At 53.6% G+C, this 18741-nt stretch overlaps 1 protein-coding gene across 2 annotated transcripts in view; it reads left to right on the plus strand.

The window, feature by feature from the left end:
* The window catches only part of SHANK3 (SH3 and multiple ankyrin repeat domains 3), a 343838-nt gene that overhangs the window by 245124 nt on the left and 79973 nt on the right, over positions 1–18741 (plus strand). For both annotated transcript variants that reach the window (XM_086609695.1, XM_086609696.1), the window contains exon 14: positions 15726–15808. In XM_086609695.1, coding sequence (XP_086465821.1) covers positions 15726–15808 — 83 coding nt within the window. The remainder of the gene's footprint in view (positions 1–15725; positions 15809–18741) is intronic.

Raw genomic sequence — 18741 nt, forward strand, 5'->3', positions numbered from 1 at the left:
TTGTTAAAGAGCCAGGAGCTGTCAGTTAGGAGCGTAAAGGATGTGTTGATCAATAGTGACTACACGGCTTACGCTGGGTCTGGAGCAGCAGCAGTCGTGGCGCGCACCTGACATGGACGTGCCAGCGTGCTGAGGGTCTGTCTTGTTGCAAACATCATGGAAAGGGTCAGGGCGTGCATGTGTGCAGTCAGGGCACAGCCTCACCTCGGACCAGCAGCTGCTGGTGATGGTGGGAGTGCTGATGGTTTGAGCTGAAACACGAACATTTTATATTCTGACACGTACAAAGCTGCTTCAGGGTGGGCACAGCCGTTCGTGGCATCACCAAGGAGTTGTAAAGGTCCTCTCTGACTCATCTCGTGAACCAGCCGATGGCAAGAGTCTGCCGGCACTAGAAGTCATCCCTGTGGATTGCCAGAACAGCAAGGGAGCAGCTGCAGCGTTAGATGCTGCAGACGTGACATCTGTACTCTTGGCAAAATTAAATAATTGCTACTGAGCTCTTGGAGAATTAGGACTAAATTGGTCAAGTCTGAAGTTGCAGCAGTACACCTGGTAAAATGAAACAACTTGTAAATCAGCAAGGGGAAAGTGATGTCTCACTGAGCACCACATCCACTGACGGAGACTCTTGAAAATCAGTTCCAACACACGACCCTCAAACAAGTTCCTGCATCAGCTGATGACCTTCTGGTGTGTGCTTGTGGTCCTCAGAGCAAGACCCTCTGAGCTCCTGTGCTCATGCACTGATATTTCAGCAGAAGCGAGCAACTGGGGTACCCAGCAGTGGCGTGAGAGCCAGGCTCCCCTTCGGCAGGTGCCACATGTGGGACCGCTCAGCAGTTGGACACCAGTGCACAGGTTCAGCAAAAATGTTTTCTCATTGCGTTCACTGCTCCATTTAGGGGACACGAGCTTCTTTTCTGACTGCTTTGGATATCCTGTGAATCTAAGGTCTTTCAGAAGACAGTTCCTGGTGATTTTGGGACCTACCTTTGAGCTTCATGAGGTCTCTCCCAACCCAAGCCATTCTATGATTCGATGATGTCGGAATGTAATGCAGCTGTCACAAGGAGACACATTTAGTGCAAACCAGTGTGAGCTGAAGAAATAGTGCCTGTATGGTGGGCCCCATAAGCATCAGTACTGTTAAGTAACTCAAAGAGAAAGGCTGGAGACTGTCTGCAGAGTGCAGCAGCTTCCAGTATGAGAGGACTGAAGCGTTGCCTAAGGATGATCAGCTCATCAGATAAGCATGTGTCAAGAAAACCTGACATCTGGTGACCTCAGGTGAGTCACTGCCCTCCAGCACTGAGTACTTCATCAGAGTGAGTGTGACCAACTCCACGGGTGGAGCTGGTCGGCATGGCCAGTGCCACCGCCTGTGACAGGTGCCAGGGTCAGTGCCAGGAGGAGGACGAGTGTCACCAACTCCACGGATGGAGCTGGTCGGCATCACCAGTGTCACCACCTGTGACAGGTGCCGGGGTCAGCACCAGGAGGATGAGTGTGATCAACTCCACGGATGGAGCTGGTCGGCATCACCAGTGTCACCGCCTGTGACAGGTGCCGGGGTCAGCACCAGGAGGACGGGACTGCCAGACATGGGGTGAGTCCTGGTGTGGAGGTTTCCTAAGAGAAATACGAGGGGTGGTATGATTTGAATATCAATGGAAACGTCTGTGTGAGAAAGCACCAAGCCAGTAGCCAAGGATCAAAGGCACGGCGTGCACCGATAACCCCAAACGCGCGGCAGCAAAGCCGATCGGCGCCGTAGGCTGTGGCTGACCCGCGCTGCCCACGGCGCGGATGCGGCGTTCGACAGACGTCCTGTGTGCTGGTAATGCCGCCGCGCAGTGACGCGTCGGCAGGGCACCCATGCTCTGGTAACAGGAGGATGGTGACGAGGTCACCGCACGCTGCATGTGCCGTTCCTCATCCTTTCGATCTGTGGGAAGACAGACAGTGGTCACCACGTGCCCCGAGTGACAAGGAAAAGGTGTTTGTCAGCAGCCTTGCTAGGATTGAAGAGGACGAAGCAAGAGAGACTCAGGACGAGGATCACATCATAATTGTTGGTTCCTACAGGGTCTGAAAGATCTGCCCGACGTATCATTTGGTTTTGCTGGCTGGGGAAACCAGGAGACACAGTGAGAACTTGAGGGCCACTGACCTTGTGCTCTCGTACAAGTGACCTCCATGGGAGTATTGGGTTGCTCATGCTTTGGCAGCTCTGAGTGCGTGGTTATGGGAATGTTGAGTGGAGAGTGTCAGCTTCCCAGGAGAAGTTAAATACAGTCCAAATCACCTTCTTCAGGAAGGTCTTGGCGCTGAGTTTCCTTGATTTAATTCTTACAATGATGACGCAGCAATGACCAAAATGGACAAAAGCTGGTGGCTGAGGATGGGCTGTCAGTGAAGGGTTGTGCTCCAACCATTCTTCAGCTACTGAGGCTCATGCCTCCTATCAGGTATGGTTAAACCTTGGCTCTTTCTAAGCTTTTGATCTTTCATTCTACAGGTGAGGGTTTTTTTTCTGATGTTGCAGGTTAAGGCCTGAACAGGGCTATCAACGTGAATCACTTCAAACACTCCGCGTGCCAGAGCACGGAGCAGGGTGGCCAGTCGGGTCACCGATGGTCCCGACGTGCCAAGGACAGCCAGCCTTCAGGGCTGTCAGAGGGGCTGTTCCTGCGGTCATCGTCAGAGCAACCAGCGAGCGCGGTGAGCAACCGCGGCTGTGCCAGGGTTGGGATGTGCCCACTGTACAGCCCGCTGCTCCTGCGGTTGGGATGTCCCCGCTGCTCCTGCGCTTCCCACCAGCGAGCTGTCAGAAGTGATTTAGGTGTGATGGGTTTGATTCCTTAGAGCCGCGTTTCTTTTCGAACACTTAAGTGGCTTTCCTGGAAGAAAAGTCTTGGAGCAGCGCGATGTGCACGTGCTGCAGATGTGTCTCCTTTCAGCCCAGGTCTCTCGTTCGTCAGCTGAGAAGGGCTTTTGCTGAGCTTTGTGAGAATGGTCGTACTGGCTTAGGTCAGAAGTCCACCTCTCGGACCAGTCCTGGAGGAAGGGTGTGGGAACAGGGCATATACATGGTGATGCTTCCCCAGCACGCTCTGTTCGTGTCCAACAGCTCGCGGGTCGGAGATTCTCCACCCAAAGCATGTCCTATATACAGTAATATGTGAGGGATTGCGCTTCCAGGAGCTTGTCCAGTCGCTCCTTGACTCCCGGTGAATTTTTAGCACGATATGCTGTGGCAAGAAGAACTCTATCCCATGCCATGTGAAAAATGCAGTTTCTTTTGAAACTTGTCTTCTAGGTTCATCTGATGTGGCCTAGTCCTTGTGCTGGAGGAGGCAACAGCGAGGCCAGCGCTGACCCCTCCGTACCACTCGGGATCTGGTGGAACCATTTCCCCTGGGTTGGGGTTTCTCCAGATCAAGCGGTACTGAGCAGCACCGTTCCTTGTACAGAAAACTCTTCCGTACTTTGGACAGTTGATGTCACATCCCTTTTTTTTAGTTTTGTGGTATTATTTTCCAAAATGGGAGGATCAGAGTTACTGTGAGTATTGAAGATGTGGGGGCACTTTGGCTGTTCCTCTGTCTTGCTCACTTGTCTTTGCTCATCGTTCCTGGCCATTGTAGGGCATTTGGCTGATGCTCTTCACAAACTGGCTACTGTATCCTCAAGTTCTTAATCTTGGTAGTAATGGTCAGCTCAGAGCCTGTGAATTTATGTATGAGGAGAGAATTATTTTTTCCCCTCTGCATCAGTTTTTCTCCACCTTACGCTTCATCTTACATGTGAAGGTCTTTCTACAGTTCCTCATGGTTTTCCTCATCTTTATTATCCTGAATAATTGAGCATTATCAGCAAACCTTGTTACCTCTCTTTCATTCCTCTCTCGTAAATGATCTAGGGCTCTGTTGAGCAGTGTAAGTCCTGGCACCAATCCCCATGAGACTCCGCTGCTGACCTTTCTTCTGATGTGAAATCCAATCATTTACTTTTATTTTAAACCTTTTAACAAATTTAGCGTGTAGAAACCTTCCTTTTATCCCATGGCTTCGTAGCTTCCTCAGGAGATTTTAGTGAGAGATCTTGTCTCTGCTTTTGGAAACCTAAGTAGACTTTAGTTTAAAGTTTTTATTGTCAAATAGCTCAGATCTCTGCCTTTTTTTCCGTCGGTTATTCCCTCTGGCTTCATGGCAGTGCACTCCCTGCTCCGTTCACACGTTGGCCCGTTGTGTCTCTGGAACAAAGCCTGGTTGTGGTTCTGGGGATGTTGAATTCTAGTGAGCCGTTGCTAAAGGTGCTACTGAAGAGACTGTTGAGTTTGACTCTCTCCTCCCTGCACGATCCTCCGATACAATCCTGGCAGACCCCGTGCCTGTCCCTGTGCCATGCTCACGTGGTGCTCCCCCTTAGCACCGTGTTGTGAACGCTCCTTCATCAGGTGCTGCCCAATCCTCAGCTTATTTCAGCATTTTGAACCAAAAACGTGTTAAAAAAGAAGACGGTGTGTTCATTCTCAGGGGACACCCGAGCCGGCACTGGGCAGCCTGAGCAATGTCGACACGAGCCCTTCTGCACTGGTTGGTTTTGGGGACCGAGAGTGTTTCCCGATGTGGCTGACAGTAGCACTGTAGGTTGAGTTTTTCCCCGCTGTCTACAGAATCCCAGAATTGCTGGAGGTGGGGAGTGACCTCCCTTACCTGCATCCACATGTGCTTTGTCATAGACTCACGGGATGGTTTGGGTTAGAAGGGACCTTTAAAGATCATCTAGTTCAACGCCCTGGCCATGGATGGGGACTTCTTTCCCTAGATCAAGTTGCTCAAAGCCCCATCCAGCCTGGCCTTGAACACTGCCAGGGATGGGGCAGCCACAGCTTCTCTGGGCAACCTGTGCCAGTGCCTCACCACCCTCAGAGGGAAGAATTTCTTCCTTAGATCTCATGGAAATCTCCCCTCTTTCAGTTTAAATCCATTGCCCCTTGTCCTGTCACTCCACGCCCTTGTCCAAAGCCCCTCTCCAGCTTTCTTTTAGCCCCTTTAGGTACCAGAAGGTGCTGGAAGGTCTCCCCAGAGCCTTCTCTTCTCCAGGCTGAACAGCCCCAACTCTCTCAGCCTGTCTCAATAGCAGAGGTGTTTCAGCCCTTGCATCATCTCCGTGGCCTTCTCTGGACCTGCTTCAGCAGCTCCATGTCCTTCTGATATTGAGGACTCCAGAGCTGAACGCAGCACTGCAGGGGGGTCACAGGAGAGCAGAGCAGAGGGGCGGAATCACCTCCCTGGACCTGCTGCCCACGCTGCTTTGGCAGCCCAGGATATGGTTGACTTTCTGGCTCATTGCTGGCTCATGATACTCATGATACTCACAAGTATCCCCAAGTCCTTCTCCACAGAGCCACTCTCAATCAATATACTTCCAGCAGTCTGTCCTGATGCTGAGGATTGCCCACATGCAGGGCCTTACACTTGGCCTTGATGAACTTCATGGGGTGTGCACGGGCTCACTCCTCCAGCCTGTCAAGGTCCCTCTGGATGGCATCCCTTCACTTGAGCAGATCAACTGCACCAGTCGGCTTGGTGTCATCTGCAAATGTGCTGAGGGTGTGCTCAATCCCAATATATTGTTAATAAAGATATTAAATAGTTTTGATCCCAGCATGGATCCTTGAGGGACACCACTCGTTACTGGAGTTTATGAGGCAAAACATTCACTTAAATGCCATGTTAGCTGTCCCAAGTGTGATATTTATCCATGTGTTGGCTGGTGCTTTGCTGGTTCCAGTTGCTAGAGCCTTGCCCAGTGAGGCATCAGGATGATGGACCTGCAGCTGCTTCCTTCTCTGCTGGCATCCCTGAAAAAACAGGCATCTCATGCCCACCATCCCGGCCCCCAGGGCCCCTGTGCTTCTCACCACAGCCCAGGCACTGTGGATGGCACAGCTCCATCACCCACAAGGTGCTCTGGAGACACTTTGCTGTCTGCTGTCTGGTCCTGGTGGCTTGTGCCTCTCCTTTTTGTTCCATGTCCTCTTGCAGAGACGCTTCGGTTTCAGCTCTGCCTGCACGACTCTGCGCCTCTGGAGGGGAAACCTCCCCACAACAGGGGAGCAAAAAACTGTCTTTAGTTTCTCTGTTACAGCCCTACCTTGTCTGGGTGCTGCCGTGGTCCCACAGTCATCTCGCCCAGAGGTGCTCCGAGGGCTCTCTGCTCCCCGTGCACTTGGGAGCTGGTTCAGTGTCAGCTTTGATGTCTCAGATGGTTCTACAGCTCCACATTTGGCCCATCGTACTGTGTTTCTACATTTCACCTGCGAGAGATCACGGTTCTTTCTGTGTTCCTCCTCTGACTGTGGTTTCAGCTTTCTGAAGGATGTTTCCCTGGGTTTAATGACCTCCGTTCCCTGCTGTTTAGCCGTGCCAGCTTCTTTCTGTTCTTTCTCAGTCCGTGCCATGTGTTTGTGCTGTGTCTCCAGCACAGTGCCCTTAAACCGTCTCCATCTGGCTCCTTTGCTGCGGATGGAATAAATCCACATGATAGAATTTGGATTTTCTAGGACTTGTTTTCATTATTTATAGACACAGGCATTGTCCTTTCCTGCATGTGTGCTGGGCAGCAGGCAGGCACCGTGTTCTTTAATCTCCTTTTGCTCAAGCAAGGGGAGATTTTCGGTGTCACCTGCCCTTTCCCGGTACGTGTGGCAGCCGAAGGCAGCGGCGGGGCTGACTCCCGTAACATCCCTCCGTGACTGTTTTCCCCTTCAGACAGAAGCAGCGTGGATCTCGTGAGCCGGTGGGACACGCCAAGGTCTGAGATGCTGCCGTGCGTTACCCGGTCCGTCTGTCCGTGCCGCTGCGCAGCCCAACGGCTCCGACGCCGCCTTTGAGCGATGCGGTTTCTGCGGAGCAGAATTCCCACAGGTGCCATCGGTGATTCGGCAGCGCCGAGCACCGGGCAGAGGCTGCCCACATGTGCCGCCTTTTCTAGCAGACGCCATTCTGCGCCGTTTACTGAAGAAGAGCTGGTGGGCAGCTGCGGACGACGGACCTGACCTCGCCTCCCTGCAGACCGAGCCCCCGTCCGCTGCCCTGGTCCCTGCTCGCTGTGGGTGCCGGGCTCAGGCTGTCCGGTGGGGAGCAGAGCCAGGAGCAGGGGCTGGACAGCACCACCTCTCAGCTGCAATGCCTCTTCTGGCAAGCGAGGGCAGAAATCCAGGACAAGCAGTCTCCTTCTGCCAGTAGAAATCTAAGCCTGATTGTTCCCGGGGCTTATCTTTTGGGCATCTCTGCGCTGGCGTCTTCTCCTCCACTCAGCTGCGTTTCAGCGATCACCGCAGCATCTCGACGGCGTCCTCAGCAGCGCTGCTAGTTGGGAGTCCAGGCAAAACATGCCTTGGACTTCTTGTTCCCTTAACGAGCTCCCGTATTTTAATGTTCTGGGCAATGCCCCAGACGTTACCAGCTCGGTGTGTTTAAACGAGATGAATCCAGTGCCGACAACTTTCTGCGAGAGCTGCCCGTGTTCCAATGGGGCAGGTCCCTCCACTAATGGTCTCCCTCACTTCCTGCAGTAGCTGATCTTCACAATTTCTCCGGTGCTCACAGCCCACACTGCGTCTGGGACAGCGCAGCGCTGGCTGCGGGGCTTACCTGGTGTCCGAAATGCGTGTGACCGGTGCCGGAGGGAGCGTCACCTCCAGCAGCACGTCCTGCCTGGGGCTTGCTGCGCTTCAGAACGCGCGCGTGTGTGTGTGTGTGTGTGTGTGTGTGTGTGCCTGGAAGAGGGTTTCTTCTGCAGTTGGAGTTGCTTTTCGTCTGTCAGTTTGCTTCTGACGTAGCTCGTAATCAGCGCCTTGATGAGCTGCCTCCTGACTGCATTAAGCAGAAGATCTGACTGATGAGACTCAGCGCTTCAGGACCAGTTTGGAGCATAAATAGGCTCTTTTCCAGCCCCTCGCTGTTTCCTGCTGACCTTTGCTTTCGGTGCAGAAGCATCACTGTCGCCTGCGTTCCCAGAGGTTTCCTTGTCTACAGTGGAGATTCAAGTGGCTTATTTTGGGGGTTGGAACTAGATCATCTTTGAGGTCCCTTCCAACCCTAACCATTCTATGATTCTATGATTTTTCCATTCGGCACAGGGCTTTTCCCAGTTTCACGTCTGATGTCGCTGAGGTCCCCTGGCTGCCAGTCTCTGGGCTGGGAGCTCTTCTGAGACACCACTGAGACGCTCCGGACCAGCTCCTTTCCTCTTCTCCAAGCTCCTGCTGGCAGTAGACATTCGAGATGAGGCACCTCATCCTGACCCGCTGTGGTCATTCTTTTTCCCTCGTATTCCCACGGAGCCAAGGGACACAGCTGTGCTGCGCCATGGCTGGCACCGTGCTGCGAAGAGCACCGGGGTCTGGGTGGGTCTCTCCAGGCTCCGTCGCTGCGAGGGACACTGTGCCCAGCAAAGCATTCAACAGTGATGTGCCCAGCGGATCCCAAACCTCTGGGATGTGCCCGTTCCCTGTTGCTTTCTGCTAGAAGCTTGACTGTTTGGTGTATAAATCCACAGGTGATCTGCGATCTCGCTCTCTGAAGCTTCATCTGCTCCTTGAAGCGAGATAGGGGTAGGAAGGAGACCTGCGTGCCGTCTTGTCATCGTCCATGCTGTTTCAATGCTAGCTTGCTCCGTGGAATAAATTAGATCCAGGCCAACTTGCAGTCTCCTGGACAGGGCCGGCCGTAGCGCAAGGCCAGCCCTGGCCAGAGGCAATTTCTGGAACGCAGTTTGGAGAGGGCTACCTTGCGTCGTAGCTTTGATTTTTTGGGGGCAGAGAAGAAAGGGTGTCCATAAAGACTCAGGCTGTACTACAAGCCCTTGGGGCCCCAGCATGGTCTGTGGCCCCTTAATTTACTGTTGCTGTAGATCATCCCTAGGTTGTGGGAGATGTTTTCTGCCCAAGGTGGCTGAGCGGATTTAAACTCCTCGTGCTGCCTGGTGTGGAACAGCACAGAACATGAGTGAGCTTTATACTGGGAGAGGCCTGAAACAGTCCATCTCGCCACCAGCATCAGCTTCAACTGAAATTAGTCTTGAGGGAGATTGATCTAAAGTTCCATCACCACCCTCTTCCTGTGCTTCAGGATCAATACTGCTGAGAAGCTGTGTGACTCCTTCTAAGCATTTTCTCACGGGAATAATCAAGCCAATCAGTCAAACCAAGTCTTTCCTGCTGGGCCTTTTATCTTCCAGGTGTCCTCCTCAGGACTCTCTCCCCTTGACCCACATCCCTCTGAAGTGTGTAGCTAAGAACTGGGCAGCCGGAGTGTTACCTAACTTCAGTGATGTGATTCACCTCACTTCGTTGTAGGTGTCTGCCATGTAGGTGTCTGAGCTCATCGCCCCGGCTCACCCTGGGACTTGATACAGATGTGTGCAGTCAGTGGAGCCAGGGGTGCCATTCATTTGACAAAATGTAGGCGGTCATTTCAGCAGGGGATGAATCACAGCTCCATTGACTTCACTGATTAGCTTCTCCATTGAGTCTAAAAGGAGCCCAGAGCGACTTGCTCACTGTAGGTGCTTGTTTTATAGACGCCCACGTTTAACTTGATGACTCCCAAGGCTACTGCAGCACGGGGTAGGGCAGGAGGATTATTTCAGGTCTTAGACAGCGCTCCTGTTGATACATCCCCAGTCAATCTGTCATCCCTTTCTTACAAAAGTGGGACGCTGCTGCTGATGATGATGAGTCCAGGATGGTCTTCCTGGCCTCTCGTGCCAGCTACCTGCCCAGCCAGTCCTCCTCCATCTTCTGGTTTTCTTTTCATGGTTCCTGGCTGCGGTACCTTGCACTTTTCCTTTTTGCTCTGGTATTTTTCAGACCATTTCTCCAGTGGTAGCACCATGTGAATCCAAATCCGCTCTTCCAACGTGCTTCTGTCCTCTCAGATGGGATCTTCTGCATATTTAAGTTTACTCTCTGTTACATCCTAGTCATTGGTGAGAGCATTGAGCTTGTCCCAAGACAGACCCCTGCGAAATCCCACTTGATACATGCTTCCAGTTCAATAGTGAAAAATGCGTCAAACCAGCTGTTTACCTTGCAGTAGTTCATGTTCCCCATGGTTTTTGTGGGAATGCCTTGTGGGAGCTTCAGAATGCTTAGCTGACATCAAGATATATCTCACAGAACTGCCTTTCCCATCTTCAGGAGACCTATTATGTTCAAACAGAAATTAGGTTCATTTAGCACAATCAGTTCTTTCAAATCCATGCCACCCGGTATTTATAACCTCCTTTTCTTCTAGATGTTTTATTAAACAGTTGTGTTGGTTGTTAGAGGATTTTCCTGGGAATTAAAGATGAGTTGCTTCGGTTTATACTTCCTTTGATCTTTCTACTGCCTGTTTTTAAAGATGAGCATCAGCCCTTTTGCAGATCTTCTGGAGTGTCATGCATCCCTTGCAAGCTCTCGGAGACAACCCATCGTGGATGCCAGATGCTTTCCACTGGCTGCCTGGGCACTTCCAGGGAACATCACCAGGCCCACACAATCAAAAAAACCCTCTAATTCCTCTAACTGCTGGTTTTTCACTTCAGGGTCAGAGCTTATCTTGGCTGTGATGGTGTTACAGGAGTCAGCTGTAGCTATTTAGTACAGCCGTAACCATGCTGGTTTTTTAATTGTTCATTTGATAGATCTGTTAGTTTTGTCCCTCTAAAGAGTCACAAAGTTACTAAAATAATTTGCCCTAGTCAAGCATCACGTGCATTAACTGTCTTTAATTTGATTTCAACAAAAGACAAGCCAGCAGAAGGTCTGACACTCAGCCCTGCAGGACCGAGACGGTCAGGTAGACCTCGTGTCATCTTGAGGAGCAGCTCTGGAGAGCCGTGCTCTGATGCCTCAGTTATCGTTACATTAACTCGTCTGCTTCTTTCACTTAATCTTTCTCTGATACCTTAAAATAACTCGCTACTACATCTTATTTTTTGAAAGTTCCCATTTTTATTTAGACAAAAATAAAAAAAAAAGAGTAATTCAGGTTATTTTTTTCAGTATGACACTATCACAGGCCTTTGATTACCCTGCTTCATCTCCTTCCCCAGGCTGGTTTTTATTGCTTTTTCTCCAGCAGTGCCCATCAGTGGCATCTCAGGTGTCTCTCCACTCCACCACAATTCTAGGTCACAAAAATGCTGGGACTTTGTATTTCACTTTTTATTTGCATCTATCTGTAGCACTAATTAGTGTGGTTATATCCAAACGTGAAGGTGTCCAGAGGATCTACCGTAGTCAGTCATGAACCTGAGGACTTGTAGGTGCCTGTAGAGCTGGATGGCAACAGGCAATGGGTTTGCAGGTTCTGGAGGGACTTAACACCGGCAGTGCTCTTGCAAGATCCCTCTTGCGAGTCCAGCTTGATAAATCCCAGTGGAAGAGAGTGAGCTAAAACTAATAAATGTCCAACGTTTCTAAAAATCCCACAGGTAGCTCTACATACCTACTTCTGGAGTGTTCAGGGACAGAAAGTGGTGTGTTGGGGAGTTTTCCTGTTGTTTCTGACAGGTTTAGGTTTTTGAATTAAGGTACTTCTTGGCATTTTGTTGGTAGAAGGAGGGATAATTCGCAGGTGGTGGAAAGAATCAAATGCTCTTTGTGCGGAATGACTTTGGGTAAGAGCAGCAGCAGGATGAACTTACTTCAAGGCTTACATTATTGCAGGAGACCTCGGCAGAGGAGGGTTGGTGGGGGGTGCTGGGTGAAACTGTGCTTGTGCAGGGAACGAGAAGTTTTGTCAAGAGTTCCTTCAGTTTATCATGTGGATGAAACGACCACAGAGGTCCTATGGGAAGAATTAGAGGTACAGAATTTTCTTTCGTCGTGGATTCCTCACTTTCTCATGGACAAAGCCATCGCAGCAGGACTAATGTGGCACTTCAGCCCACCTCCAGGTAAATGGAAATCATGATTTTGTACGTAAACATTTGTTTCTCTTTCCTTCTCTCTCTTTCTCTTGCATATGCGTGCGCAAAAACACATTCTGGTAGAGGTGGCAGAATTTGCTCTTGGTATGGGGTTAAGAAGTGGCCCAGGTCATCTACAAGGGATTGACATGTCATATGGGAAAGAGGGAATATTCCTGTGGATGCGAAATGTGTTAGGTCTAGCTCTCTTCCTAAAAGGTAAGTCATAGTTCAAATAGAAGATAAAGGGTTATTGATAGATGATAAAGGCTTATTGCAGAATCACAGAACGGTTTGGGTTGGAATGGACCTCAAAGATCATCCAGTTCCAACCCCCCTGCCATGGGCAGGGACACCCTTCACTACACCAGGTTGCCCAAAGCCCCATCCAACCTGGCCTGGAACACTTCCAGGGATGGGGCAGCCACAGCTTCTTTGATACAGGAATCACAGTTCAAGGTTGTCTGGCTCTTGTAACATGGACGGGAGGATTATGTTACCATCGTGACCTCTTCTGGGCATGGTAGTTATGAATCTGTTTCCAGCAGGACGCTCCACACTTGGAGGAGAGGATTTTGTTGTAGAGGGGAGACTTTTACGTGTTTTGAGGAGCATATGCATAACCAACTCTGCTTTTGAAAGACAGGCAACGTGTTGAAAATGTGACGTAAAGGGACGACTGTGTGACACAGCCGCCTCCTTCAAAGCAGTTCACATAGTTTTGTTCAAGTTTATCCGCGTCGAGGTACTTCGTCGCATGAAGTCACTGCTTTGATAGACACTCTGTTTTTTCATGGCTCATGCCTAAGCATGGCCAAAATTAGAGCACAGAGTGACCTGTCAGGGAGGTCCAGGGAATCCAGGCTCTTCTCATTGGCATCCAACGATAGGACAAGGGGAAATGGATCTCAGCTGGAACATGGGAGGTTCCGCTTAAACATGAGGAAGAACTTCTTCCCAGTAAGGGGAACAGAGCACTGGAACAGGCTGCCCAGAGAGGTTGTGGAGTCTCCTTCTCTGGAGATGTTCCAAACCCGCCGGGATGCGTTCTTAGAATCATAGAATCATAGAATGGTTAGGGCTGGAAGGGACCTTCAAAGGTCATCTAGTCCAACCCCCCTGCAAGGAACAGGGATATCTCCAACTAGATCAGGTTGCTCAGGGCCTTGTCCAACCTGGCCTTGAACGTCTCCAGGGATGGAGCATCCACCACCTCTCTGGGCAACCTGTTCCAGTGTTCTACCACTCTCATAGTAAAAATTTTTTCCTAATATCCAACCTGAACCTACCTCCCTCTATTTTAAAACCATTACCCCTTGTCCTATCATAACTGGCCCTCCTGAACAGCCTCTCCCCATCTTTCCTGTAGGCCCCCTTGAGGTACTGGAAGACCGCTATAAGGTCACCCCGGAGCCTCCTCTTCTCCAGGCTGAACAGCCCCAACTCTTTCAGCCTGTCCTCATAGGAAAGGTGCTCCAGCCCTCTTATCATCTTTGTGGCCCTCCTCTGGACCCTCTCCAACTGGTCCATGTCCTTCTTATGTTGGGGGCTCCAGAACTGGACGCAAGTACTCCAAGTGAGGTCTCACGAGGGCAGAGTAGAGGGGGAGAATCACCTCCCTCGACCCTGCTGGCCACACTCCTCTTGATGCAGCCCAGGACGCGGTTGGCCTTCTGGGCCGCAAGAGCACATTGCCGGCTCATATTGAGCTTCTCGTCCACCAGTACTCCCAAGTCCTTCTCCTCAGGGCTGCTCTCGATCCAATCACCACCCAGTCTGTATTTATGCCTGGGATTGCCACGACCCAGATGTAGGACCTTGCATTTGGCCTGGTTAAACTTCATGAGGTTGGTACGGGCCCACCTCTCCAGCCTGTCAAGGTCCCTCTGGATGGCATCCCTCCCTTCCAGCGTGTCAACGGCACCACACAGCTTGGTGTCATCGGCGAACTTGCTGAGGGTGCACTCCATGCCACTGTCCACGTCACCGACAAAGATGTTGAAGAGGGTCGGGCCATTCTTGTGTGATCTGGTCTAGGTGGTCCTGCTCTGGCAGGGGGATTGGACAAGATGACCCTTTGAGGTCCCTTCCAGTCCCTGACATTCTGGGATTCTGTGATTGTGTGTGTTGTGTTAGTTTCTGTGGACGATGTCGGTTGTACGTCTCCGGGGTGCGTCGATACCTGCAGCCATTGCACGTATCGACTTCTGTGATCACCTTGGTCTGGAAAACAAAGGGATATTTCTATCCCTCTTGCCAGGAGCTGGATACTGTAGTGGTGTTAATGGCAGAACCACCCAAGTGCTCCCCAGAAAGGGACTGGGATGCCTGTAAACGGAGCCCTGGCAGGGGAAGCTGCCGCTGGCCGAGGTAGAGGTCTGTCCTGGCCCGGGATGGAGGGTGTCCCGGCCCGGGATGGAGGGTGTCCCGGCCCGGGATGGAGGGTGTCCCCGGCCCGGGATGGAGGGTGTCCCCGGCCCGGGATGGAGGGTGTCCCGGCGCGGGATGGAGGGTGTCCCGGCCCGGGATGGAGGGTGTCCCCGGCTGCCGGAGCGGGTGAGCCCGTCACCCGCAGGGCCGCGCCCGGCGGGACCGTGTGCCGGTCGGGGGGTTCGTGCCCGCGGCGGCGGCACGGCGGGCGTTGGGGCACCTCGTACCGCGGCGCGGTGTGTGCAGCCGCCGCCGCCCCCTGCGCGCCCGGGGCTGCGCGGGGCTGCGCGGGGCTGCGCGGGGCGCGGGTCTTTGTTCCGCGCTGCTGCGCGCCGGGCACAGCTCCCCCCCCACCCCACCCACCCCGGGGTGGCCGCAGGTGCTCGGGGCGGGGGGCTCCTCTCCGGGGGGGCGCCGGGTGCGCGGAGCCCCTTCCCGCGGCGCCGGGAGGGAGCGAGGCCGCCGCCGGGCGCCGCTCTGCCGCCGGCCCTGCGGCTCGGCGGGGAGGGGTTTGCGGGGCTGCGCTCCCGCTCCCGTTCGCCGGGAGAATCCCCCCCCCGCCCCCCGCCCCCCGCGGCGGGAGGGTCTGCGGCGGCCGAGGCCGTGCGGGGCCGCCCCCCGCCCGGGTTTTCTCCCCCGTTCCTCCCGTCCGGCCGCGGCGGAGGGCGGCGGGAGCGGCTGGGTTAAACTGGGACAATGCGATGCGTGTGTCCCCCCCCCCGCCAGTGCCAGAGCGTTCCTTGGCAACGCGGGGGGGGATTCTGAGCGCAGAGCGGAGCGCTGGGATGAGGCTGTGAACTCCGCGCTTCTCCCTCCCGGGGAACTCGCCAAGGAGGCTCCTCTCCTTTTGTCAGGCGGCTGAATTTTTGCAGCCGGGAGGCAACCGGGAAGTCTGAGCGCGCTGCTTCCCTGATGGATGGCTGCCTGCCCCCCCCGCACCCCCCCGCCCGGGCTCCGCGCTCCGGCCGCACGCCAAGGGCAGCGTTCCGGGGGAAGCCCCGAGCGGGACCCGTGACTCCGCATGCGGGTGCAGGCGGCTGAGCAGGGGCCGTGGGCAGGAGGGAGATCCCGGCACATCCCGGCACATCCCGGCAGCCGGGGCTTTTCCTCCGCCCCCGCGCTGAGGGAAAGTGGCTTTTCGTCTTTTTGTTCTGACTCCGGGCGAGGGAGGGAGGGAAGCGGATTGTGCCCAACTCCCTGCTGAGATGAAACGGTGGATGAGAAGAGGTCTCCTTGTCGCAGGCACAAAGGCCACCCCCGCCCGGCAGCATGGTGCTGAAATCTAACCCCAGCGTCATTCTCTTGTGCTCTTTCCTGCCCAGTGACTACATCATTGAGGAGAAGACGGCCGTGCTGCAGAAGAGGGAGCATGAGGGATTCGGGTTTGTGTTGCGAGGGGCCAAAGGTAAGGGCTGCTTCTTTCGCCGGGTCCGGGGCGGGGGGAAAGCTCCTTCTCCTCGCTCGGGCTGCCGCTCGCGTCCCCGTTTCCCCGGCCGCGCCGCGCAGCCGGCGAGCCCCGGTGCAGCGGGGTCTCGGAGGGGACTCCCTTCTTCTCCGGCGGCGAGCGCAGCTCGTCTCCGGTTACGTGCGTTGTACCGAAAACGCCATTTCTGGCAAACGTGCATCTCTGGCACCTTCTGGGGCGTCGCTCTGGTGCAGGTGCTGCTGGTGGTGGCTTTGCATTTGCAGGAGTTTTCGCTTCTGCGTGTTTGCTGGGCGTGTGAAGTGCATGTGCTCCGTGTCAGGCGCAGAGGTGAGCCCCGCGGGGCAGGGCCCGGGTCCTCCGTGGCGCTTTTTTCTTTTTTTTTTTTTAAATGCTTGAAGTATTTCACTATACTTTGGCTGCACAGAGTTGGGGATCCTTCTCCTGGGGGCCCTGGCTGTGGTGGGGTTCAGCCCCAGCATGAGGGCAAACCAGCACACGTGTGTCCTGCAGCTGCCACCCCACCTTCGTCCCCGTGCTGCCATGCTTCGTTCCCTGCGCAGCCCCGGGGCACCTGTGCCCGTGCAGCTGGCACCTTGCACCAGGTTTTTCCTGTGGCTCCTCTTGCCGGGAACTGATCTTTTTGCTCAAAAAAAAGAGTCCCTTGGGGACTGGTAATGAAGGTACCCATGTTCACATAGGAAAGGGGCTTCAGCCCCTGTGGTCCGGAGGCAGGTTCTCCTCCGGCTGGAGGGTCCTCTCTCCGGCAGTTCCAGCCTGAAGGCTGGGGAGGGGCTCAGGGGGCTCGGGAATGCAGCTGCTGGAAGCGGAGGCACAGCGGTGCATGCTTCCGTCCCTTCCCTGCATGTGGGGTGCCGGATGCAGGAGGGACAGCACAAACCGGCGGCTGCCAGTTCCTTTGGCAGTGCTGCTCCTTTCTCGGACCTCAGCGTGGCTGAAGATGGTTCTGATTTGGGCTTTAATCTTGGGGGTGATTTTCTGTGGGGATCCCTGAATCGTCTTTGTTCTGTCCGTATTGCGAAAGGGCTCTGTGTGCCCGTGGGTGTGTGTGCGTTCCTGGCGGAATATGGTTGCTGCCTCTTCCTCCCCTTTCTCTCCCCTTCCCTATACATGTGACATACGTGTCTGTCCGTGTGCTGCTCACATCGGTCTGTGTAACGTGAAGTGAAACTTCAGGACTCAAAATGGCATCCATTTTTTTGCCATATCAGACTTGCAGCTATTGTGTTAGGAAAAATGGGATAAATTTCATCCTGTTTCCTTTTTCCTTTCTATTTTCATGTTTGCCCTCCTAACATTGGTAGGCTCTGTATTTTCCTTTGTCTGCTGAGGCTGAGAGAGAGGGCTTGGAGCGGGTTGAACAGTGGGCGTGAGGCTGTGTGGGACTTGGGTCTGGCTCACGGACTCGCAGCCCGGCATTGCTGCAGGGGACACTGAGCAGCGCGTGGCTGCGGGGGGCTGTGGCATGGAAACCCTCGCAGGGTGGGCATGGTCTGTCCTGCTGCCATCTGGGACGGGGGTGCTGGCGAGTCTGCTGATGCCCCTTGGGGAGCAGCGTCCTCTTGACAGAGAGGTGACTGTTGTGGCTCCGAGCCGCCCCCGTATTTCCCAGCCACTCAGCCTGGCGGGGTTTAAGCTGGAAAGAGGCTGAGACTCTTTGTCTTGGCCCCGTCGGTGTCACCGCTGCTCACGCTTCGTTTAGATGCTCTGTGCAGGGCTCGTGGGGTGAGCTGGAGAAGGGGTCTGAAAGCGGGAGGTCTAGAGCATCAGCAAAGTCCTGCAGAGGGAGGGAGCTGGTTATTAAGTGGGACTCAGAGGGATGGTCCTCACAGGGAACTGCACTTCGTGCTGCAGAGGATGCTGAAAATCTTGCATGGCTTCTACCAGCCTTGCTGAGGGCTGATTCTTTGCCAAGCCCAAATTTGCCCGTCTGCGTGAGCTGCCCATCAGCTGCACCCCTGGCGGAGATCGCTGCCCACCACCCCGGAGAGCCAGTCCTTCCCAGCCCGTCCCGTCTCCGCCTCTGTCCAGTATCAGGAGGAGGTGATGTCCCAGTCAATCCAACTGAGAATTTGGACAAAGGTTGTTGTCTCCTGGTCCCTGCTGGAGATGAGCTGCAGCTTTCGGACATGGGACTTGCCTGCAGCCATTGCCTTAGAGAATCATCTGGAGCAGATGGGAAGGGCTGTAGCAGCCCCTTCACTCACCAGTATGTCAGAAAGTGATGAGCAGGTGGATTCACTTCTTCATTTCTTGGCCCAGAGAGACCATCCGTACACAAATGGTAGATCTGTCCTCAAAATGATGATAGTTCTTGGCTTGTAATATCCTGAACTCAACCAGTCTTCTGCGCCTGGACTGGAGCAACCTCTCTCTTCCTGGCTAACCTGATCACAGATCAGGCACTAGCTATTTAGTAATATGATTCATAAAATATTCATACATAATTCCTGGGACCATCCCTGTGAATAGTGGTTGTTGCGGCTGATACAGTGATGGCACCTCGCATGGTCTCAGCAAATCCCTGCCACCAGTTCCTTGGGCAGAGGAATATTGTTCCTGGGCCAATTAATGCTCATTGACACCTGGATATGGTGGGTTCTGTGGAAGCAGTAGAAGGACGCACAGTCCTTGACTTGGGAATTTACTCTCTAAGAAAGGAGTAAATAATACGAATAGCAAGGATGTTGCCAATAATACAACCGATGTTTTGAAAAAGAAAAGGAGATGGGTCTAGCTCCTTGCTTCGGGGGTGTGAGCTTTCTTTTGTCACCTTCATTTGGGGAGAAGTTGCCAGACGGGGCAGGTGGTTCACAAAGTTCCCCAAGGTGATGGCTTCCCGTGATTCGTGTATCTCCTGAAGCAGCTGGTCCCACACACTGTTGGGAAGATGA

This window comes from Tauraco erythrolophus, chromosome 4 (assembly GCF_009769465.1).
Source record: "Tauraco erythrolophus isolate bTauEry1 chromosome 4, bTauEry1.pri, whole genome shotgun sequence".
NCBI lineage: Eukaryota > Metazoa > Chordata > Aves > Musophagiformes > Musophagidae > Tauraco > Tauraco erythrolophus.